Consider the following 26,098-nt stretch of genomic DNA (forward strand, 5'->3'; position numbering starts at 1 on the left):
AAAGACTTTTCACCTTTTCAGTGTGGAGCATGATCGAAGACCATTTAATTTAAAAGTTTCAAAGTTAAACCCAGGAGTAAAGAATTGGGGAAAAATATTACTGCCAACTCCCCACGTGCAGGGAACAACCCATTAATGGGATCCTACAGACCGAATGTGGATTAATAAGATGCACAAGAAGTGTGAAGAACTAGAGTTTGCTGTACACATTTGGTCCATGTTAGTTCACCTTTGATTTCTAATTAGAGTAAAAAAAAACATGAAAGAAAATCAGTTTTTGGAAAAAAGGAAAAACCTACTTAAACCTTACCAAATGGTTCTCTTGTTATCCTTATTTATTCTTTCAATACACAGAAAGCACAGATTGAACTAAATTGTGCATCCATTTGCATAAAAACGATGTAAAATAATTCTGTTGGCATAATAATAATGAAATAAACTAATTAAATCCCATCATTTGCCCATCATTTACTCTTTAAACATTCTTCTCATTATTCAAATAAAAGCCTTAATAGTGATTGCCAGTTATAGCCTTGTGTTTCTAGCTCAGGCTTCTTTCAGTGATCTCAATGAACTGAGTTCTTATTAGTATCTTCAGCCCCTAACAATTCCCCAAGGCGCAGAAGGGTAAATGACAGCTTCCTGGGGCATCACAGGGTCAGCTACGATGTTTATGTGAAGAAAAATCCTGGCAAGGGGTATGTCTCAGTGTACCATGAATGCTCGCTCCCTAGTGCCACGTTCACTGTGGTGTAGCGGAGAGACCCAAGGATTTGCAGCCAGAAGATGTTAGAGTATTGACTCAACCAGTTACTAGTGTGTGACCTTTAAGTCACTTCAACTCTTAGAATCTCAATTTTATTATCTATAGAATGGATCTACTAAATCCAGCTTTGCTGAATTGCTGCGAATGTTAAAAAAATTTATGTTCCTAACACTCTGCATTGTACTTGGTAGTAATTCAGTAAACAATAGCTATTTATATTATTATTATCATCTTCATCATCTACCTTCTCTTCATCATCTTCTCTGGGTCTCATTATGAATCAAAGAGAATAAAATAGCTTATTCCATGGGGTTACCATGAGGACTGAATAACATATGTGAAGGTGCTTTGTCATCAACTTGTCAGCACTCTGAAAATAATAATTAACAAACAGACTTGAGCATCAGGGAAACCCTTACTCCTAAGCTACAGTACAAATAATAGGGCTTTTAATCTTTGAGGAAAATTGGAATTACCTTTTTTTTTTTTTTGGTACGCAGGCCTCTCACTGTTGTGGCCTCTCCTGTTGCAGAGCACAGGCTCCGGACGCACAGGCTCAGCAGCCATGGCCCACGGGCCCAACAGCTCCGTGGCATGTGGGATCTTCCCAAACCGGGGCACTGAACCTGTGTCCCCTTCATCGGCAGGCGGACTCTCAACCACTGCACCACCAGGGAAGCCCTGGAATTACCTTTTATCTGCAGAACCTGGCGAAGTCTCCTTACAAATGGCTGCCAGTGCTTGGATCTGAAGGTCTGCAGGATGCAGAGCCATAGATAGAGCGCAGGGGAGAGCGGGCAGGGGCCACTTCTTCACCACTCACCCCTTGCAGTCACCAATAGGCAGGTTTGGGACTTCATATAGCCTTTAGTAGAACAGAGAAGGGGCATTCATTTATGGTACCAAATGCAGGGCAAAGAATGATTTAAGGTAGACTTATTCTCAAGTATAGCTGTAATCAAAGGTCCTGTTTTATTTGTGGTGGAATGCTTTTCCCCCACTTGACCTTCTGGAAATTCCTTAGACATTCCTGTCCTTCCTGATCATTCTACCCCAGGGGAGATGGAGTGAATTAAATGATTGGAAAGTTAGGAACAGAAATTGGCCTTGCATAATCCAGCCCTCTGTCGTGGAAGTAGCCTGGATCACCCTAGTTTTTAGTGGCTCCACCATCAGCCCTTTGTTTTTTATTTCTGGAAACAGACTTTTAGACTGGGTAGAAACTTCCACCACCATCTCTCACCCACCACCCCACACAAACTCACATACACTTTCCACCTTTAATCTGGCTTTGACTGTGAACTCTCCAGGTTCTTGAACTTCTTCAAATGTAGATGCTCTCCAAGGTTCAGTCCTCAGGCTTCTCCTGTCTCCCATTACACTCTCACTTGGCAATTTCTTCTCATTTCGTTATATATCAGAAATGATGAAGTTTGACTACATATAAAAAACAAAAAAACAGTGACTTAAACAGGAAGCTGCTATCTATCTCATGTATATATCATAAGCATCACAGTAGGCTGTTCAGGGCTCATATGGCAGTCCACAAATTTTTCAGGAACCTCCAGACTCCTTCCGGTATACTGATCTGCCATTCCTAGGGTAAGATCCTTGTCCTCAATGTCCAATGTGGCAGCTAGAGCACCAGCTATCACATGTGCCTTGCTAAAAGCAGGAAGGGCAGAAGAATATGATCTCTTCCTTTTAAGTAGATTTTCCGGAAGTACCATATACCACTACTGGTTACGTTTTGTTTGTTGGATCATAGTTTCATGGATTAGCAAGGAAATATGAAAAATGTTGTCTTTTAGCTACATAGCAATGTATTTGGCTAAAACTTGGGGTTCTCTATTAATTTGAGAGAGAAGGGTAGAGGGCCAAACATGACTTCAGTGATCAACTCTGGGCTAATAACTTAAATCTGTCTCTAGAGTTGACTTCCTCATAAGTGTAAATTCTCATTTCCAACCATCTGCTTCATTTCTCAAAATTCACTCATTGGGACTTCCCTGGTGGCGCAGTGGTTGAGAGTCCGCCTGCCGATGCAGGGGACACGGGTTTGTGCCCTGGTCCGGGAAGATCCCACATGCCGCGGAGCGGCTGGGCCCGTGAGCCATGGCCGCTGAGCCTGCGCGTCCGGAGACTGTGCTCTGCAACAGGAGAGGCCACAACAGTGAGAGGCCCGCGTACTGCAAAAAAAAAAAAAAAATTCACTCATTGAATCCATGCATAAAAGAATAAATGGCTACTATTGCCCTCGAGTCTAACCATATGCACGATGGGATTATGAGATTACAAGAGTAGGGTTCTCTACATACAGAATGGCACTTAACCTCATCAGGGCTTTCAAATTCCTTCATACACTGTCCTCCATCTACTTTTCCAACCTAATTTCCCACCACACACCCAAGCAAACTCAGTAATTTCCAGGGGTTCTGGACAATAGATAATTCTCTACACCCAAACCATTCTTTTGTAACTTGATGCTTTTGTTTATTCTTTTTCCTCAGCCTCTAACACTCTTTATTTTCATCTTTCTTTGGCCAAGTCATATGCATTCCTCAATGCATATGCAAAACACCACCTTTTCCTTGAAACCTTGTCTGGTCATTGGAACTAATGTTAATCTTTCTTCAATTTATTCAGTAGCATGTTGTTTGTCATCCTTTCATGCACGCTTGACATTATGCCTTGTCTTATAATTATTTGTGCACATAACTATTTCTCACTCTAGTCGAGACTCTCACTGAGGGAAAGGACCACGTTTTACACACACACACACACACACACACACACACACACACACACACACACACACACACACACACCATCCAGCACTGGTTTTTTGCATGTAGTATGTGGTTAACTCATGTAAGTTGAATAAATGGATGTTAATATGAAAGTAGGTGTTTTAATTAATCAATCATGTCCTGAGCTCTAAGGACGTGATCCTTTTCTCTGGGAGAGAAGATGCCGTACAGAGGCAGATGTACAGGGGACAGTCCAGACACAAGAGACAGACAGATCTGGGTTCAATTCCTAGGTCTGCCACTTGCCTACTAGGTAACCATGGTCAAATTACTTAATATCTCTGAACCTCATTTATTTCAGTTTGTAAAATGGAGAGATTAATAACAAATACATAATGCTCTTAGTATTTAATGCCAACATATGTAAAGTGCCTACTCTAATGTCTAGCCAATGGCAGGTGCTCAGTAACCATTAGTTTCCTTCCTCATTTCCTCCTCCTCTTGAACCCCATGCTATCAGATAATAGATAGACTAAGACATCTTTTACCTGGAAAAAGGATGCATAACTGGTATTTTCATGTCATATGTCAAAAAAGACTGACAGAAGACACCAATAAAATTTAAAAAATTTTAAACTTCTAACAGTTTTATCAAGACAACATTATATGGCTTAAAGCCACAAAAGAGTTATTTATCAGATGTATCAGATTTTGAAATCAACAAAAGGAGAGACAGAGCAGTGAAACATAAGAAATACCAGTGGGAGACGTTGGACTAAGTAAGGGACTACCTCTAGAGCCAATTTAGAGAAATCATGAACTTTGTGACTTTACTATGAAATTACAAAAGCCCACATCTCTGTGGATTATCAGACAAATTACTTCACTCGAATACACATTTCTTTCTCTACTTTATAGATTTCATATCCTTCTCCCACTTGATGCCGGTAACTCCATCTTTCCTAACTGATTAAATGAAATTGAAAACAGCCTCTTGTGGATATTCCTTCCTGCCAGAATTGATCTAAATCTGTCCTAGGCAATGAGCCTCTTTCTTGCCAAACAGTCTGCCTTGATTAACTTCACAACAAGCTGGTCCCCTTAGGATGCTCACCCATCTGTCAAACAGGAAATCTTGCTCCCTACTACCCCAAATTACCGGTCTGCACGGCATTTCTTTAAAACCCAATACCTTCTTTCTGTTGGCAATTCTGATGCATATCGAGCATTCATCTTGCCTAATTATTCCACTGCCAGTTGCTGTTATGCCTAAAACTCAGTGATGAAATACCTATGAGCAACGTAAGCCTGTTTATGGGTTTCGTTTATCATTTCCAACCTTTCATTCAAGGCAAAAAGCACACCAGCCAAATGTATGGCCATGATGCAGAGCCTAGACATTACTATTTCTTTGACGCTTGTATCAAATATCCCTGCTGAAATCAGAGGTGATGGGGAAGTTCCTAAAGACAGATGAAATTCCAGCCTTAAAAGTTATTGCCAAGAGCTTAGGTTACAAAACGTTTCCTTTTGCTCTGTGGCTCAACCCCTGGCACCATCAAAAATAGCTTGCGTTCTTACAGAGCGTGAGATCCAGCCAGTCCATTAGAAGTGGGTGACTGCAGGAGAGTCACACTCATCATTCAGCATGGGCAGCGCTTGGTTTCCTCCACAAATTGTACTGCTTCTACTGTTGCATTTAGTAAACTAAATATAATTGATTTGCTGACAGTATTGTCTAACCTACTAGACTCATACATTGTGTGAGGGCAAGGGTACCATCTTACTCATTTTTCACCTTCGGCACTGAGCACAGTATTGGGGACATCTAAGAAGCACTTAATAAATAACGGGACCCAGGTGAGAAGAGAGAGCAGACAGAGAACAAGTAAAGGAACAGGGGGCTGTTTCCAGGGTGGTCCGCAGGCAGTGTAATAATCACTGAAAATGGGACTGTGGGATGGGAAAGGGCAGTCATGGCTTCACATTACGGGCTGATGATTAGAACTGTGGATCTCGCTAGCTCAAAGGGCCACTCTCCAAGGCTCAGCCTGGCAGCCTGAATGGTTCTCCCCTCTGGCTTCTCATCCAGACATCTTCCCCAAGCTTACCTTAAGCATCATCCCAGCTTACCTTCCACTGGGTGCTGACTATTCTAGGAATAACTATCGTGGCCGAGTTCCCCTCATGCTTTCCTGCCCAATTACACACTTCGATCAGACCTGATTGGCCAACTTCAGGGTTTCCCGTTGGCTTCTTTATCAAAGCCCAGCCTTGGCTAACATGCAAAATGGTATTAAGCAGCAGTTTCTCATTCCTTCCTCCTCTCATTAGAAGAAATGTTTCTCTACCTGTCAGATTCCTCTCAGTCCATACACACGCTCCACTGAATGTGCCCCACAGCTTTCTCTTGTTCGCTTAGAAAGTGTTGACATTCTAACAAGAAGACTTTCTTCTTCTAAGGAACTGTCTGTAGCTTGTCAATATAAACAACCTCTGAGAACAGAAAAGGATCTTCTCAAAACACATGCAATAAATATCTGTTGAAATGCATTCTGAGTGATGCTCTTTACTCTTTGAGAGAAAACTAATCACAATTCCATCCTGCAGAGTTCTGTAATTAGAGTTTGAAACACCCTGGTGTATCTCTAGTTATTTCAAGGAGGCCTTGCTAACCTGTCCCAAAATGCTCCAAGGAGAATTTTCATCGAGCTTCCGCTTTGAAAGCAAACAGGCATTGTAGGAATTGGAGGTGGGTTTGGAGGTGTCATAACATCAATAAAAGAAGAGAGAGGTTTCTTCATTTTAAAGTGCTTGGGAGTAATGTACTAGGTTGGAGATTTTCACGCTCTGATTTAAGGAGTCCCAGCGTTCTTCTCAGGGGCCTTTGGGCTGCTGTGCAGTTGGAGTGGAAGAGAGGCCAAAAGTTCTCTTTTGCCTCCCTGTTTTCTTTCTTTCTTTTTGTTTTTTAATTAATTTATTTTATTTTATTATTTATTTTTGGCTGTGTTGGGTCTTCATTGCTGCGTGTGGGCTTTCTCTAGTTGTGGCGAGCAGAGGCTACTCTTCGTTGCAGTGCACGGGCTTCTCATTGCTATGGCTTATCTTTGTTGTGGAGAACAGGCTCTAGGCGATGGGCTTCAGTAGTTGTGGCACATGGGCTCAATAGTTGCGGCTCACGGGCTCTAGAGCACAGGCTCAGTAGTTGTGGTGCACGGGCTTAGTTGCTCTGCGGCATGTGGGATCTTCCCGGACCGGGGCTCGAACCCGTGTCCCCTGCATTGGCAGGCGGATTCTTAACCACTGCGCCACCAGAGAAGTCACACCTCCCTGTTTTCAATCAGAGGTGTAATTGTTATGTTTCCAGAAGCCTTCTTTTAAAGAAAAAAAAAAACACGTTTATTCTGGTAATAAAACTTTGAAAACATTGCCCTTAGATTATGGTGGGAGAGAGGGACAGAGACAGATAGATACTGGCCAAAGTAAATATCTGGAACCTCTGTCCACCCTGTTGCCACCACCCTGGTCAAGCCATCATCATTTGTATTACTACCTCAGCCTGCTACCTGAGGTCTCGGCATCAGAAGTGCCCAGTGCACTTCTGTCCAATCCATTTTACACTTTCCATCCAGAAAGATGTTTTCAATGCAGATCTGATCAACTCACTATCCTGTTTAAAATTCTCTAATGGCCTCCCAACACTGTGAGGAGGAGAAAGTGTTTCACAAGGTCCCTCTGGGATCCGGCCTCTCCTTTGTTCTCTGGTCTTATCTTGGGCCATCCAGGACATTGGTCTTCCTTCAAGTTCACTGCCTGCTATTTCTTCCTTCAGAGCCTCTGAATGCATATTGCCTCTGCCTACATCTACTCATCCTGCAGATCTCAGATTAAATAGCTCCTCCTCCTGGAAGCCTCCCTAACCCATTCTTCCCAGAGCAGGTTCTGTTTCTCTCCACTGAATATTCTCATGGGTTATTTCCCCATCTGCTTTTTAAGATATATTGTACTGGTAATTATTTCTTCTACATCTGTCTTTCCTCAGTTCCAAAAGTGGCGTCTTGCTTTTCTTGTTCACCACTAAAACTCCAATATTTAGCATAATGCCTGGCATATAATAGGTGTTCATTAACTACGGCTGAAAGAATGAATGCATGGCGTCAGGCACCTAAAAGTTATGTGTATTGGCTGTTTTAGAGCAGTCCCACAGGACTATCTGATCGTTTCACCAAATGGAATGAGAACAGCATTAGGGAAAGCGAGCCATTGCCCAGCACTCCAGCCCACAGGAAACATCTCTACTCCAACCTCTCCTTCCATTTACTGCCAATAGAATCACTAGCCCCAAGCCTGGCACTTAGGAAGAGCCAGCCAGATAAATGTTAAATAGATTGATACTAAAAATGAAAATTGGGACTAAATCATTCCTACACCCCATAAAAGTTGAGTTGTAACATAGTTTTCTGTGCCAGTGCATATTATTCTTGCAGTTTTCCAAGTGTCTATACACTAGACACTGTGCCGTAGGAGTTTTACATGTGTTACCTCATTTCATCCCAGCAACATCTATTAGACAGTGTCTTTAGTCAGTTCAAGCTGCTGCAACAAAGAGCCGTAGACTGGGTGGCTTATTAACATCAGAAATTTATTTCTCGCAGTTCCAGAGGCTGGAAGTGTGAGATCAGGGTGCCAGCACAGTTGAGTGCCAGTGAAGGCCTCTTCTGAGTTGCAGACTGCCAACTTGTCGTTGTATCTTCACATGGTAGAGAGAGAAAGAAAAAGCAAGCTCTCTGATGACGTTTAAGAGGGCTAATCCACCCTCATGACCACATCTAATTCTAATTACCCCCAAAGGACCCACATTGGAGGGTAGAGTTTCAACATACGAATTTTGTGGGGGACACAGGCCTTTAGTACACAGCAGGCAGAAATTAGTCTTTACACATTGAGAAACAGAATTTAAGGACCGTGCCTACAGCCGCAGAGCAAGTAGATGGCACAGCTGAGGAGTCTCCCAGGTCTGGCTGACACTTTCCATTATCCTGGTGCCTGGCATGTAGTAGGTGTTCAATAGATGAATGAATGAATGACTTAACACTAGGTGTATGGAAAATGCTCTGGCATGAAAACTTTAGTGCTAAAGTTAAAAGATTGTGCTGATGGAATAAGATACTAACAAGATTCACAGAATCTATAAACACTGATATTCCGGATATTATTAGTCCCTTTTTCTTTCCCTAAATTCCTGAACTACTGGCCAAACCTGGGACATTCCCTACAGGCACTTCATTCAATTAAGCAAAACTGCTAAACAGAGCTCTTCCTGAACAAGTCAGGCTATGTAGCACAGCGTTTGGCCTGTGAGCACTTTCTGAACAGTCATTGAGCAGAGAGTACCACAGGGGTTTGCATATGTGTACAGAAGAAGGAGAGAAAGATAGCGTGACCCTACATGACCCACAATAAATAACAACACAAGAGCAGCTACACACACACACACACACACATATATGCATATACTGATCTGAGGGCCTTTCATCCATAATTAATCAATCTTCACAACAACTGTGAGATGGTTCCTAACATGTTTCAGTGAATCTAGGTTGTCATTGACTATAAGATGCACTCTGTGTGTCACCAAGAAAAGAAAAATGCTGTCCATTGAATTACAAGATGGCGTTGATGGTAAGATGCATCCTAACTTTTGAAATATGAGGATGAAAAAAGGGTGATAAAATATAGTATTTTAAATTCCATTTTACACATGAGGCAACCGCAAGAGACCCAAAGAGGTGAAGTCATGTTCCAAAGTCACAGAGCATGGGTTTTGATTCGATTCACTTCAGTTTAGCCTTGTGTTGTGTGCGCCTCCTCTGTGCCCTGTGGGAGAGATGCAGAGACGAACGAGACACTACCCTAACCCCAAGGAGCTGAGCTGTTGAGCAGGGAAGTAGACCCATAGGCAAATCAACTAAAATGCCACCTGCTAAGTGCAAGAATAAGGCCAGATACAAGGTTGCAGCCTGGCACGGAGAGGGGAATGGATAGGCTCTCTGGATAGGCTCAGAGGGTTCCCAGAGAATGTCACGAGTTTCAAAGAATGGATTGAAATTTGCTGAATGATTTTATGCTTATTTTTTAATATCCAGTCAGTGCGTCAGCTTGTTCAACAATGTTAAGAAAAATTCTTGGCTGAAAAATTCCACCTACACTGTGTGAGTTGTGGTAGAGAGTGTCCAAGAGAAGAGGGGAAGGTCTTCCATGGCTCAGCTCATGTGCATGCTTCCAAGGAGAGGTAGGAAGGGGAAGAGGCTGAGGGAAGAAAGCTGAGTCCTCAGGATGTGAGATCACTATTATTACAGAAGGGGTTCCCTTTAGGACAAAGCCTGAAGGACATGTCTAGTCAATTGGGTGGGGTGGGAGGGGTGCTACCACCTCTCAGCTAGTGGAGCTGGGAGAATTGTCCCTTCATTCGTCAACTCCTTTCTGAGCACCTAATGGGGGATCCTGCTGTGCCATCCTGTGGCACCCCACACTAATTCTTAGTATATTACACGTCATGCTCGATTTTAACTATATTTAGGGCCTTTGCACTGGCTGTTCCCTCTTCTTAGAACGCTTTCCTCAGATGCCAGCATGACTAATTCCCTCGCCTCCTTCAAGCCTCGGCTCAGATGTCTTTCTCAGTGAGCCCTACTTTGACCAGCCTATTTACAAATGCAACCTTCACCACCACAACTCTACCCCATCTCAAAATCCTGATGCCTCTTATTCTGCTCTATTTTTAACTTGTTCTATACCAACTAGCTACTCCTAACCTAATATACTGTTTGCTTATTTATTAGGTTTATTGTTTTTTGCCCATCTTTTCTCACTAGAACATAAGCTCCATGAAGGCATGAAATTTCGTCTGTTTTCATTCACTGATAAGCTCCAGAATCATCATTGGTATGTGCTCAATAAATATTTGATGAATGAATAATTGAGTAGCTGAACGGATATATCCCTTACCAGTATCCTCAACCAAATGTTAAGCTCCATGAGGACAAGAAGCAAGCCTCTTGTGTATTTCTGAGCCCTCAGCACATCATAATGATTGGCACATAATAGGCACTCTGTAAATAATGTTGCATTTAATATTTAAATAACTGTTATCTCATTTCCATGCATGTAAGTTAAATCACATCCTGAACTCAGTGTTTTACCTGGGTGAGTAAGGAACCATCTCTTGTCTTCTCTGTCTGCCCTCATTCAACAGGTGATAATGGGAGCCTTTATGGACATATATGAGATTTTGAGGTGAAGTTTTCCCTAATTCCAGATTTTCTCTTGCCTCAGTCTAGTCCTGTAGTTTCCACCCAGTTTTCTGAAATTCATAAACAAACAGACAAACAAGACAAACTCAATATTGAGAGAGCTGAAGTGATTATCCAATAGTCAGGTTTTGTGGTATGTGAATTTCATCACCAACCCTGATAAACTACCACTGAGGATTTGGGGTAGTTGTGTGGACTATTCTTGGATGTCTTTCTCCCCTTTTTTATTTGTTCATGAGAGAAATGAACTTTCTCCAACACCTTCTAGGCCTGGCACGTGTCAGCTGATATCACTAGTCATTCAGTAAATACTTAAAAGAAAGTGTTATTGGAAAGCAGAGGTAGGGTTGCTTTGTTTATGCTCCAGTGAGCAACACTAGAAAAAAGGGATGGAATTTACAGGGAAGAAATTTAGATTCTAGACTCAATGAACAAACACTGAGGACTTACTGGGTTTTAAAAGCTCTGGTATATGTAATTCTTATAAGGACTCTGTTGGACAGGGATTCTTGCCCCTCATTTTATCCCTTGGGAGGCCTAGGTACAGAGATGAAAATCACACAGCTGCTTAAATGGCAGAGCAGCTGTTTGAACCCAGGACTATCTAATGTTCATGTCTCATGATCTTGACCTGAGTCTTCTGTGTATAAATTTAAATATTTAGATGGTAATTGTGTATCAGCAATAATGAAATTCCAAATCAGGATATTCTTTTTCTCCACTGCAAGCTTACTAATTTGTGACAGTAAGACCCTAAAAAGTAGATACCAAAGTTTGCTGTACATTTTTAGCTCAAATCAGAAATAAAAGGCTACGGTCAGGGCTTTGTCAGCCTTTCTGAAATATCTTGATTAATATATCTTGATTGTCTGACAAACAAGGCCAGAACATAAGAGCTTTTAGAACTGTCATAAAACCTGGGCTATTCATCCTGGCCATGTTCCTCTTTCCCATATTTCATTTTCTGAGTAGCCAGCTGATGGCATCTGGGGGAGAAGACAATGATTTTTTTTTTTTTTTTTTTTTTGCGGTACGAGGGCCTCTCACTGTTGTGGCCTCTCCCGTTGCGGAGCACAGGCTCCGCACGCGCAGGCTCAGCGGCCATGGCTCACGGGCCTAGCCACTCCACGGCATGTGGGATCTTCCTGGACCGGGGCACGAACCCATGTCCCCTGCATCGGCAGGCGGACTCTCAACCACTGCGCCACCAGGGAAGCCCAAAAGACAATGATTTTAAGATTAATCTTTACAGCCTTACCCAGCCCTGAAACCTGTAGTACCATTCATTGTGGTCTGTCAAGCCTGCCTTTGGCCAGGTTCAGATTTGCCTCTCCTTCCCTCAGATGGGGGGCCTGTCAGTCGGCGCTGCAGTGTAAACCAACCTGACAGATGCTAGGACACCCCGGGAGAGAGGGAGGGCAGCCTGGAATGGGCCCCATCCCTGGAGACCCTGATGATGAGTTGTCTGCAATGATCAACACGCAGACCTCTAGACATGTGAAGTCAGCTCATGCCATGTCCCTCAGGGAATTGTCCCTAGAGAGTCAGGAGAGACTGAGAGAGACAGGGAGTTGTTGCCCCCAGAAATGATGCTTCTTCCCTGATTATAATCAAAATGCCACTGCTGTGCAGAGGCCTAGGCTGTGAGGATCTCTGGTCGGTGCCCGATTAGTTCCACCTTCAGTCATGATAGTGACTGCCTGGTTCCTTGCGTCCAGTAGAAATGGACATTTTCCCAATAACCTTGTAACATAAAAGGAAACACTTGTGTGCTGAGAAGGGTGTCTTTAAAGAGCACAAACCTGCCTTATTAGGTTACTAATGATTACAAGGTACAACCCATGGGATACCACAGTCCATGGCATATAGTGTATTTTCCGTTCTGTAAAATGGGAATGATGCCTGCATTATAAGGGCTATCTTTTTTTTTTTTTTTTTTTTTTTTTGCGGTACGCAGGCCTCTCACTGCTGCAGCCTCTCCCGCTGCAGAGCACAGGCTCCGGACGCGCAGGCCCAGCGGCCATGGCCCACGGGCCCAGCCGCTCCGCGGAACCCGGGATCCTCCCGGACCGGGGCACGAACCCGCATCCCCTGCATCGGCAGGCGGACCCCCAACCACTGCACCACCAGGGAAGCCCCTAAGGGCTATCTTTTGAATCACAGATAATAAATACCCAGAACAGTGCCTGACATGTATGTTGTAGGCCTACCACGTGCTCAGCAGTCACTCAATAAACAATGGCATCGTGGTCAATGACCTCTGACAAGGATTGACAGAGGCTAACGTGTTCCCATCCACTCAGACTGATTTGGTGACGGCTTTAGCCACCACTCTCACCGAAGGCAATTCATTATTGAGGTGAGTGGGGAAATAAGTGGCCTTGATAGAGCTCAGTAAGTTTGGACACGATGACTCATCCACAGGGGTGTGGGTGGCTCCTCAGAGAGATGTGAGGAGTAATCCGTACAGAGCTGCGTGTATCCCTCTACCTGGGATGGATATGTTCTGACTTGAGAGACACAATCACACATATGGCACATATGTTCATCATTTCCTAAGAAAGACAGGAAGGCCTATGCTGGGTGTCACTCAGTCCTTCCTTACCTGCTATTTCCAACTGCCCAGGCCTTATAGGAAAGAAAACAAACTGTTGAATTCCAGGGATTGCCCTGTGACAAGCATAGGTGATAGACTGAATAACAGAAAATCACTTTTATTGGGCATCTGTTATGGGGTAGATTCTGGGGATAGGAGGAATATGAACCTTCCCCACCCTCCATGCTCATGCAAACTAGAATTTGCAAATGTTAAAAAACACAATACAGGATGAGATAAGAGTATATGAGAGGGGCACTTAACTCCCAGTGAATGAGTTTTTGGATTGATGAGGGAGATGACACAGAATGACCTTCACAACACAAACAGTCCTATGAGGCACATAAATGTCAGCCACGTGGAAAGTTACCTCATTTCCCCAAAGTGTCTTAAAGAACAAAGGCATAGAACATGACAGCTGAAACACACCTTGATAGCTGGTGTGACACTGGACATGTTGCTTAATTTATCCAAGTTTGTGTTTCCTCATCTGCAACACAAGGCTAAAATATGCACTGCAGGGCAGTGTGAGAACTGAATGTGGGCTCAGTAAAGTACATGTGCCTCTCTCCTGAAGTCTAGTCCACGGTGTCATCATCAATGCAACCATCCAATCATGAAATCTTTGGGGATGAGATCTAAGTACAACATTCTTTATCGGGAGTTCCAAGCTGGGTTCTTACAGTCAGGAGCACGGGCTTCTTGATTCAGACACATCTGTCTGTTTGAATTCTGGTTCTGCCACTTACTAGCTTTTTTCATTTCGGCTCTCATTTCCTTTATGAGATCAAAAATGCTTACGTGGCAGGGGCTTCCCTGGTGGCGCAGTAGTTGAGAGTCCGCCTGCTGATGCAGAGGACACGGGTTCGTGCCCCGGTCCGGGAAGATCCCACCCACATGCCGCGGAGTGGCTAGGCCCGTGAGCCATGGCCACTGAGCCTGCGCGTCCAGAGCCTGTGCTCCGCAACGGGAGAGGCCACAACAGTGAGAGGCTCGCGTACCGCAAAAAAAAAAAAAAAAAAAAAAAAAAATTGCTTACGTGGCAGGATCGTAATCTGACAAAGTGGAATTCATCCTGTGCTGGTCTTGTGTACTTTACAGGCCCCGTCCCGTTGTTGTATCTCCATAACAATCTTGTGAGTCAATGCCATCGTTACCTGAGCTTCACTGATGAGGGAGTAGTCATCTATGGTTAAGAGGTCAGCTAAGAGGTTAAGTCACAGGCCCCAAATTCACAACTAGTGATGACAGAGTTGGGAATTAAATCCAGAACTTTTCTCTCTCCAAAGCTTGGCATATAACCCGTATGCTGGCTTGCCTACCCAGTAAATTGAGGGAGACAATGAATATAAGGTCTAGCATATTGTGGGACACTTAAAAAGCACAATTTTGGTCTGGTACCTAGGTCTCCACAGCCAGGTTGCACAGCCATGAGGATAAGCAGCTGCTTCACCCCCCCACCCCCCCCCGCCCCGCACTTCCTTTCCTAGACTTCCCCTGTTGGCAAGGGGCTGCCACATGTTGAAATGCAGGAGGGGCAGGAGGGATGGGAGAGTTGTTGCATTATTCATGTCTAATTCTACTTGTCTAATGGACTTGTTAAAGCACCCTGGGTGAAAAGTGTGAGTCTTAATGGCATTTTATAAAAGTTGCTGTGATGAATTAGCACATAAAGCAAATTAAAAACAGCTTATCGCTTTTTAAAATAGGTGATGGGACACTGTAGCGTTTTTCCCAGATGTGACGATCCATTAATATCCAAAGGAGCTAAAAGCTGCTGAAATGTGTCAGCTGCTTGCTTTTAGGGACCTGACAAGTCTGAATCAGTGTAATCCTAGAGGGGCAGATTGTCCAAGATTGTCCAAGAGAAATAGAACTCATGGAAAGAGCATGTTGCTGATCCCAAGGGTGGGAAATCTCCCCTCAAGAATACTTGGGACTAGAATGAAGCCCAGTAGAATTAATGTCTGACCTGGTGGGGACCTTCGAGATTGGTCTCTATTCCCCTCCCCTTGCACACAGGGTCGCTGAGGCTTGAAAGAAGTGGGGCTTTCAAAGGTCATCTGAAATATTTCCACAGACCTTCCTGAGGGTCTGCTTTGTGCCCAGCACTGTACTTGGTCCTGAGGATAGTAAGGTGTTTTAGACGTCTTTGTACACAGTCCATAAGACAGCTACTAAGTGGCACAATTGGGACCCAGATCCCCTGATTCAAATCCCAGTGCGTTTTTCAGAGTAATAATTATCATAGTAATAATAGCTAGCATTTACTGAGCACTTGCTACTGCCAGGCTGGTGTTACAACACTTTACATATCTTATTTCATTTAATCCTCACTGCAACTCTTTGAGGTGGCTGGTGTTATTACTATGCCAGTTTTACAGTTAAGAAAGCTTGAGGGACTTCCCTGGGGGTGCAGTGGTTAAGAATCCGCCTGCTAATGCAGGGGACACGGGTTCAATCCCTACTCCAGGAAGATCCCACATGCCGCGGAGCACATAAGCCCGTGCATCACAACTACAGAGCCTGCACTCTAGAGCCGCGAGCCACAACTACTGAACCCACATGCCACAACTACTGAAGCCCACGTACCTAGAGCCTGCGCTCCACAACAAGAGAAGCCTCCGCAATGAGAAGCCCACACAACGAAGAGTAGCCCCCACTGGCCGCAGCTAGAGAAAGCCCGCGTGCAGCAACAGAGACCCAGTGCAGCCAAAAATAAATAAATAAATAAATAAATAATAAATTTGCTTTTAAGAAAAGAAAAGAAAGCTTGAAACCCAGAGAGGTTAAGTAACTTGTTCAAGATCACACACGTTAAAAAGTTGCAAACCCAGGCAGTCTGACCCTATAGCCTGCCTTCTTGGCCACCATCTGCCAGCTTTCCTGATGGCTTTTCTACCTCCACTCCCCACGCTTTACAATCCAGAAGGAGCCTGGAGCCACACTAGAGGTTTGGGGACCTTAGGATAGGAATACTGGGGCAAGAACTGAGCAGTAAGGGAACTGCAGGGATTTGGGGGAGAAGAGGTGGTCAGCTCTGAAGGGAAGATTAAAAGTTCCTGGTACTGCTAAGTCGTGAGCACAACCAGAGGGCGACAGGCTGGGAAATTGAGCCTGATAATGAAATGGCCACGAATGTGGGTTTTGGAGTCAGACAAACCTTATTCTAGATTCAGTGTCTACCATGTGTGTACTTGTGACCTAAGGCAGGTTCCTTAACTTCCTGAACCTCCTCCGCCATCTGTAAAACAGGGGTACTAATTTTTACCTTTCAGGTTGTTACAATGTCAAATAAGACAATGAATACAAAGTGCCAGGCCCCTAATATGGGCATAAGTAGTGGTTGTCATCATCATTATCATCCTTGCCACCCTGTCACCACCTTCACCACCTCCCAGATTGAGGCGGGGGGGGGGGGGGGGAACAAGGTGAAGAGCACCGAACTAGGACTTAGCGTCGGGAGACACACGCTCCAGCCCCAGCTTGCTGCCTCTAAGCCATGTGTCCTGGGGTTAGTTAGGGGTCCTTGCTAGGTTTGCCCCTCATCTGTAAAATGGGGATAGGAAGTACTATATCCATTGTGCCTTCTTTGTAGGAATGTATTGAGTCACAAATGAGGAAGTGTATATGAATATGCCTTCCAATCTACAGAGCGAGTGTTGGGGGTCCCAAAGACAACTGTCAAGGTCGATGATGTACTAGGAGGGCTCATTGGACTCAGCATAGTCATCCTCATGACTGTGATTTATTATAGGAAATGGATCCAAAGCAAACTCAGTGAAGGGAAAGGTGCATGGGACAAAGTCCAGAGGAAACTAGGTGAAGCTTCCAGGAGTCTCCTCCCAGTGGAGTCACACAGGATATGCCTGATTCCTCCAGCAACAAATCGTGACAATGGGTGTAAAACCCTGTCTACCAGGGAAGCTCCTTACAGACTCAGTGTCCAGAGATTTTATTGCAGGCTGGTCACGTAGGCACCCTCACTGCCTGGCACCTGCTGCAATTCCAGACTCCCAAGGGAAAAGCAGGTATTCAGCTTAAATGGTATTGTTTATATAAACAGCTTCGGCACAGTGAGCCGTTCTTAATAGGAAATGGTAAGAACCCTCCCCAAAACTAAGTTCCCAGATGTCAGCCAAGGGCTGTCCTTGTAAGCAGGCCTTTTTAAGGATGTAATCTCAGGATTGCTGTGTTAACTCTTTTTTGCACAGAATAGAATCCATAGAAAGGATTTTTATAAGTATACACTCAAAGGGGGAAAAGGAGGTAATAATTATAATAATAACAGTTCATACTTAAAGATTGTCACTATGTGTAGGCACTTTTGTGTATGTGTTACATATATTACCTTAGGTAGCATTTCATCCATACAACAATTCCATGATAGGGGTACCGTTATCATCACTGTTGTTGTCATCACTGTGTTATGTATGAGGGAACTGAGGCCTAAGAGGGGCTAGAGCGCTTTTGTTGTCATCAATGTGTTATATATGAGGGAACTGAGGCCTAAGAGGGGTTTCCTGGGTTACCAGCTATGTGACTAGTAAGAAGAGAAGTAGTAGGACCAGGACATGGCCCCTAACAGTGTGGCCCCTGAGTCGTTTCTTAGCCACTATTATACCGCACTATGCTACACAGCACCTACCATGGACCGGGTGCGTCCGATGTGTTATGTCATTAATGCTCGCCGCAGCTCCACGTGAATATAGTTATTGGACTAATTTTACATTTAAAAACCTGTGGTTCAGGAATGTAAATTTGTGTCACATCAGCCAGCCAGAGAAGTGACAGAGTCAGAAGTGGGTCTCTGCCTTCTCTCAGTCCCCTTTTCCTGGCTGGGGTTTTGTGAAGTCTTTGGTAGAGAAGATGCAGATGGTCGGGTGGAAATGAGTCATTCTAGGAGCTGAGACCTCGCCCCCACCCAGCCCGTATTCCTTCACCTGGGGACATAATTAATGGAAAAAGGGGCTGTGTTGCAAGTAATTCAACTTTCCCTGCAGTATTTGAGAGCTGTAGATGCTGCCTTCAGCTCTTTTGGGTTGCCATGACAGCAGATGTGACATTTCTTTCGTGAGGAAAAAAAAGAAAGAAAAAGAATCATACTTGGTCCTCAGTGATTTTAGACAGACCTGTTCATCAGATCTAGCTAGTTTTGCTTGCATAGTGGCTACACTCTAAGGAAATTCTTAGAATCGAATCAAAGGGGAATAAACAGGGATGTGGCAAAATCTGCTTCTCCGGGGAAATCTCATGTTGTATGTGTGTGCTGATGGTTTGTGGGAGATACAGGAGGAGGCGGACAATGTAAAACTTGAGACAGATTGTCAGCTGCTTGGGACAACAGCTCGTCACTGAGGTCTCAATCATCGTAATTCTGCTTCCAACTCCCTCACCCCATCAGTCATATATATTACAGCGTGTTGGGCTCGGCAAAGGCTCAGCAAAGACTCTTTAGTGGGGAAAACATGCTACATAAAGGAAGAATTACAATTCAGCGTGATAAATGCAATGATGAGATAGGCTTGGTATACTATGGAAGCAATTTATCTTGTTCATATCATTTTTTGTTCTTTGCCCGCACCGTGCGGCATGTGGGATCTTAGTTCCCCAACCAGGGATCAAAGCCTCCCCTCCTGCATTGGAAGCATGGAGTCTTAACCACTGGACAGACAGGGAAGTCCCTTGTTCATATTTTGATCTATGTGTCTATATACATACACATAAACATAGGTGTATTTTCATTATTGCTTTGTGAGCATTTAGTAATGTCATTAAATTAACCTCTACAACCATCCAATTTTAGTGATAGTCCAATACTCCAGTGAGTGGAAGGGTCCCAGTCCCCTGTGGGAGGACATGGAAGTTGTTACCATGCTGCATTCAGAAAGATGCCATGGTTCTCTTCATTCTTCCTTTCTAGTGATTTGTAAAATTTGATTGTAGTGAGAGGGTACTAACCTGCCTCGCAACCTCCTGGGAGAAGTAAGAACTAATCGTGATTTGTGACCAAAGCAGTAGGAATGTTGACTGCGATTCCAGGGGTTAGTCCTGGGAGTTGGTATCCAATGGGCAATGGGTTCTCAGGGCAGGAATGAACAGTCAGAATGGTGAATCCTAGATCTGTGCTGCCAGAGATTCCTAACAATGTTCCCTCTCTTGTCATTTCCTCCAGAGCCATGTTTGACTACGACAAGAGCAAGGACAGTGGGCTGCCAAGTCAAGGACTTAGTTTTAAATATGGAGACATTCTCCACGTTATCAACGCCTCTGATGATGAGTGGTGGCAAGCCAGGAGAGTCACGCTGGAGGGCGACAGTGAGGAGATGGGGGTCATCCCCAGCAAGCGGAGGTAAGAATGCCTTTTTTGTTTCAGAGGATTTGCTGCTCAGCTCTCCAGGGAGTGGAGGTGAGGGAAGATGAAGATGTGGCAGACTGTTCACAAAATATCTCTTTGAGTAGGATAGTCAGTCCGCGGGGAAATTGTCAGTGATGGCAGGTGACACAAATGAAATGCTCTCACGCTGCTCATGTTAGGGTTTTACCAAAACTGCCAACTGTGATAAAGGAAGAAAGAGGATCTGCTTATTCTGCCTTCCTAAAACTTAGCAGCTTTCATGTGTTCAAGATTACGCTTATCAGCTTGTATACTGACAAACTCAGAGGGGTTACTTCAGAGGTTCATAGTTTACTAGATAAGTTTATAGAGAGGCCAGGTGAAAGCCAAGTAAAGTAGACTGTTTACAAAGCTCATGTCCTGGCTGTGTAGTACTTCCAGATATTGATGGGAAAAGACTAAAAACCTCCATTCCAAAATCAGATACTTGGGGATAAACAACAAGGTCCTGCTGCATAGCACAGAGAACTTTATTCAGTATCCTATGATAAACCATAATGGAAAAGAATATAAAAAAAGAATATATGTATATATAACTGAATTACTTTGCTGTACGGCAGAAATTAACACAACATTGTAAATCAGGTATGCTTGAATTAAAAAAAATAAAATGACAGTTCCATTGGGGAAATAAACAAAATCAGATACTCGGGATAAGAGCTGTCAAACATCTGGTGAGGTCCAAAGAGTGGGTTTACAGCTGTTTTTTATAGCGTTAGTTACTCTTGTCCCCCACCCCACCTAGCACTCCCTCCTTTCACTCAGATAATTAGTTCTGTATGTAATTCCCAAGTAAAGACTATCATGTTCTTTCTCTTCTAAGCATTTCTTCGACTCTGCTTTTGAAAGGCGGGAATAGGCTGCAGAACAGCCACGTCCTTCATCTGTCCCAGCGGTTTCTGACCATTACCACTAGAAAGGAACTTTCCTTCCCATGACTGTCCTTCTGGCACTAAGATATTGTCTGAGAAACAAATTATCTGCACCCTAGAAAAGAGATATGGTATGAAGTCAAAGTCAGGAATAATGCTTATTCAAAGCAGTCACTAACTTTTCTCGAGCTACAGAGGGCTCCCCTCCTCATATGCAAACACCCCAAATACCTATGTAAAAAATCCTCATGGGGCTTCCCTGGTGGCGCAGTGGTTGAGAGTCCGCCTGCCCATGCAGGGGACACGGGTTCGTGCCCCGGTCCGGGAAGATCCCACATGCCGCGGAGCGGCTGGGCCCGTGAGCCACGGCCGCTGAGCCTGCGCATCCGGAGCCTGTGCTCCGCAACGGGAGAGGCCACAACAGTGAGAGAGGCCCGTGTACTGGGGAAAAAAAAAAAAAAAATCCTCATGAAGCTGAGTATTCAAGTGCTGCCGCACCCACAGTGACCCAGTGACTGAGCTAGCACCAGCCATAGTGGGAAGATGAAATTAGCCAGAAATAACTCTGTGGGGCATTTGCACCCCAGAGAAGACCGGTCCCCCATTTTTCTCTGCCTGGGGCCACATAGCCTAGGGTGAATGTAGGGCGAGGGCAGCAGGCCGACTCTTCTGCAGCTGCTCCCTCCCACCCTCTAAGCCTATGCCTGTGAATCTCCCAGCAGCAGACAGTTCTTTAAACCTCTGGGCTCCTGCATAGTTGCCTGACATTGCTTTGAGAGGATGTTCTGAGTTTGTAGTTTGCAGTGTTTTCTGAATTCAAAGCAGTAACTCTCAGGACTAGTATATATTCTGTGTTTCTCCATTTCCATTTATTTAAAAAGAAAACGTCAAGGCAATATGCATTTCGGTTTGCTTTCATGTGATTAATCAGAGCTGTCTGAGGAGCTGTTCTGTAGAAGAAGGTTCCATCTTATCAAATATGGCCCCAAGGGTAGAAATGCGGTGGAGAAGGAAAGCTGTGTGGGAATAGATTTCAACTCACTTTTTAAAAAATCCTTTTAGTAGTTGGAGCTGACTAGAGATGATATGGATTACCTGGGAAGACAGTGACCTAGAACAATGGTTTTCATACCAAAGGTACATTGTGAAGACTTAGATATGCCCCTCCCCCACACACACAGTGATTCTGATTTGGTCCATCTGGAGTGGGTCCTGGAGATCTGTATTGGTATGTAAGTTCCTCCAGGTGATTCTGATAATAGAAGATTCAGTGGCAGGAAGTATTATAAAAGGGAATCAAACGTTGGCTGGGACAGTTGAACTATAGGATTTACAGCCACTTTCCAACCCTGAGGTTCAATGATTCTAGTCAGTCTTGTCAATTGTCCTTCATTTGTTCAATTGCACGTCATTTCCCCGCTAAGGAACATTCTCAGTGCTAGTCCTCCTGGGGTAATTTTCTGCCTGCTGGTGGTCATTCTTGAACTGGCTCTCTCTCCTATTTTGGATGAAGGCCATCCTAACAGCCATGCTACAGCTGGCCTGGAGAAGAAGTTTGTCTAGTGACTCTAATGTTGATATTTGTATTCTCTCTCATGAAGGGTAGAGTAGCCCACCCGCCATCTCGTGTGTGTGTGTGTGTGTGTGTGTGTGTGTGTGTGTGTGTGTATGGCTGTAAATCAATCTCTGTCAGATTTTCTCCTCAGGATTTTAACTCTTTCCAAAAATGTTAACTATTATTGTTTTATGTGTTTATAAAAGTAACACATTTCATTGAAAAAAAAAGGAAACATTTAGAAAAGTATAAAGAAGAAATAAAAATCACTAATAGGGCTTCCCTGGTGGCACAGTGGTTGAGAGTCCGCCTGCCGATGCAGGGGACACGGGTTCGTGCCCTGGTCCAGGAAGATCCCACATGCCGTGGAGCGGCTGGGCCCGTGAGCCATGGCCGCTGAGCCTGCATGTCTAGAGCCTGTGCTCCGCAGCGGGAGAGGCCACAATAGTGAGAGGCCCGCGTACCGCAAAAAAAAAAAAAAAAAAAAAATCACTTATAATCATACCCCACAAAGCGTTCTTCTGTGCTTATTTTAGTGCAGTTTAAAATCTGTCATGAGGGCTTCCCTGGTGGCGCAGTGGTTAAGAATACGCATGCTAATATAGGGGACATGGGTTTGAGCCCTGGTCCGGGAGGATCCCACATGCTGTGGAGCAACTAAGGTCGTGTGCCACAACTACTGAGCCTGTGCTCTAGAGCCCGCGAGCCACAGCTACTGAGCCTGCGTGCCACAGCTACTGAAGCCCGTGTGCCTAGAGCCTGTGCTCCGCAACAAGAAAAGCCACTGCAATGAGAAGCCCACACACCACAATGAAGAGTAGCCCCCGCTCGCCACAACTAGAGAAAAGCCCGCGCACAACAACAAAGACCCAAGGCAGCCAAAAATTAATTAATTAATTTTAAAAAAAGAATCTGCCTGCCAGTGCAGGGGACACGGGTTCAATCCCTTGTCTGGGAAACTCCCACATGCCACAGAACAACTAAGCCCGTGCACCACAACTACTGAGCCTGCGCTCTAGAGCACATGAGCCGACGTGCCACAAATACTGAAGCCCACGCACCTAGAGCCTGTGCTCCACAAGAGAAGCCACAGCAGTGTGAAGCCCGTGCACCACAACAAAGAGTAGCCCCTGCTCTCCACAACTGGAGAAAGTCAGAGTGCAGCAACGAAGACCCAAAAACAAAGACCCAATGCAGCCAAAAATTATTAAATATTAAAAAAGAAAAAATTCCTTTAAAAAAATTACGAAAAATAAAATAAAATATATCATGAGCCTTCCCTAGGGCTGCTCTTTAATGTTTAACTGCTAAAGGAGGCACTCTTATTTTATACTGCATTCAGCATCTTATAACTATAGCTCAGAATAAATGGTTACTGGTATCAATATGACTTATTATTAGATTAGGGTTATCCTTAATTCCTCTCTACCCCCTTTTATAAGTATAGTTCAGCTCATAGAGCTGGTCTGGAAAAATCTCATAATGGATAACATCCTTTATGACTTCACCCTTTACAAAAATGTTTCTCTCTTGATGATTCTATTTAATCATCCCTATGAAGTCGTAAGATGAGTATGAAAGTCATTGCCTTTTCCCTCCTTCTTTTTAGAAGTTGGTAAATAAATTTTATTTAAATAAATGCTCCTAGAGCATGCTAGACACTGTTCTAAGCCCTTTACAATTAACTTATTTAAACCTCATTACAACCCTGTGGGGAAGGTAATATAATTAGCCTCATTTTACAAACCAGGAGTTTGAAGCAGAGAGAGATTAATTTACTTGCCTATACTGCCCAGCTAATAAATGGCATAACTGGGATTTTATTCCAGGCTATAACGCTCTTAACTCATATGCAATCCTGCCTCCCACCATTATAAAAATAAGAATTGACAAAATTCAATTCATCAAGCACTGCTTGAGCAGCTTCTGTGTGCCAGGTGCTATCATCCAGTCACTGCCTGGAGCCCAATATTTGCAGGACCAACATGTAACTATGGCACAGCTACACTGTGGTGAGGGCTATATTGTAAATAAAGGTGCTGTCTTAGTTCGGGCAGCTATTACAGAATACCATTCACTGGGTGACTTATACAACAGACATTTATTTTTTGCAGTTCTGGAGTCCAAAATCAAGGCACTGGCTGATCGAGTTCTCAGAGAGGGCCCTCTTCCTGGTTTGCAGATGGCCTTATTGCTGTGTCCTCATATGGCAGAGAGAGAAAGATCCTTTCTCTCATATTTCTTCATTTTGGACACTAATTTGATTGATGAGGACTCCACCTTCATAACCTAATTACCTCCCAATACCTCACCACCAGAGACCACCACACTAGGGATTAGGGCTTCAACATATGAATTTTATGTGGACACAAACATTCAGTCCATAGCAGGTATCAAGGGAAGTGAAAGGGCAGCAAAGGAATGAATTCTATCTGATGATAGAGTATATATTGTGCCAGTTGCTTTCAAATACAAGATTTTCTTTAATCTTTACAAAAGCTTCATAAGGAAACTGAAGATCAGAGAAGTCAAGTAACTTGCCCAAGGATGCAGTCAGCCACTGGCTGAACCCAGTTCTCTCTGTAGCCAGACCAGATGGCTTTTCACTACCCCAAGGGTATACTGGAGGAAGCCCTTGACAATTAAGGAGTTCTTACTACATTTTAAATACTATGCTAACCAATTTTTTGTATTATTTAATATTCACCATAGGGACTTCCCTGGTGACGCAGTGGTTAAGAATCTGCCTGCCAATGCAGGGGACACGGGTTCGATCCCTGGTCCCAGGAAGATCCCACATGTTGCGGAGCATCTAAGCCCGTGTGCCACAACTACTGAGCCTGCGTGCCACAAATACTGAAGCCCGCGCACCTAGAGCCCATGCTCTGCAACAAGAAAAGCCACCACAATGAGAAGTCTGCACACCGCAACAAACAGTAGCACCCACACACAGCAACGAAGACCCAACACAGCCAAAAATAAATTAATTAAATTTAAAAAAAAAAAGAATCTTTAAAAATAAATTCACCATAATTTTTCAAGTCTGTGTTAATATCCTAATTTCACTAACATGAAACCTGAGATCCTAAGAGGTTGAGTGACCTGCCCTGTCATACAGCTAATAAGTGGCAGATGCAGAATTCCAACCCAGACTTGTGAGACTTCAAAACCTGGGCTTTTAGCACAGAATCTCTCTTTTCTGAGATTACATAGTTTCTGAGGGGCCAAACTAGGATTTGTTCCACTGTCTCTTAATCCAAGTCTCTATTCATTACCCCACAGTGACTGTCACCTGGGCTGTCGGATGACAGCTTGCACCTAGCATTGCATAAGGGTTTACTCACTTAGCTTCCCTGCAAGCCTGTGGCCGGTAACCTATATGGCATTTCAATTCTCCTTGCAACAGGGCCTTATGGAGCACAGGCAAAGGGATACCCAGCACCAAATGATATTCCCACCATCCATTGCTCCAAGCCTGCCCTCATTGTTTGTTTGGCGGGAACCTGAAAATGCCAGATGGGAGATGGGTGAGAAGGCAGAGGAAGACAGTTGGGCTCATTAAAGCATGACCATGTGGTATTCTCTGGAGACGCTAGGTGTCAGAATTGATTGCTCAAGTTTTGCCATCCAGTTTATGTTTTCAGTATTTTGGTCAGTGACCAAACCAGGGCGGAGAGGATTATTTCTGCTTAAATAATCTAATTAATTGCTTGCCTCTTGAGTGTGAGAGAAGTGTGTCAGTCCTTTCATCGCAATTCAGTCTTTCTACACAGGTGACCCACCATTCCCTTAGGTAAAGATCTATGGGTCTTAACATCATGTATTTCTGCTAAAGGAGTCTCAGTAAAA

At 44.0% G+C, this 26,098-nt stretch overlaps 1 protein-coding gene across 7 annotated transcripts in view; it reads left to right on the forward strand.

Moving 5' to 3' along the window:
* DLG2 (discs large MAGUK scaffold protein 2) overlaps positions 1 to 26,098 on the forward strand; it is an 812,656-nt gene that overhangs the window by 720,404 nt on the left and 66,154 nt on the right. For all 7 annotated transcript variants that reach the window (XM_082844899.1, XM_082844903.1, XM_082844901.1 and 4 more), the window contains one exon: positions 19,601 to 19,777. In XM_082844899.1, the coding sequence (XP_082701025.1) occupies positions 19,601 to 19,777 (177 nt within the window). The remainder of the gene's footprint in view (positions 1 to 19,600; positions 19,778 to 26,098) is intronic.

Source organism: Leucopleurus acutus, assembly GCF_964270905.1.
Source record: "Leucopleurus acutus genome assembly, chromosome: 8".
NCBI classification, from domain to species: Eukaryota; Metazoa; Chordata; class Mammalia; order Artiodactyla; family Delphinidae; genus Leucopleurus; species Leucopleurus acutus.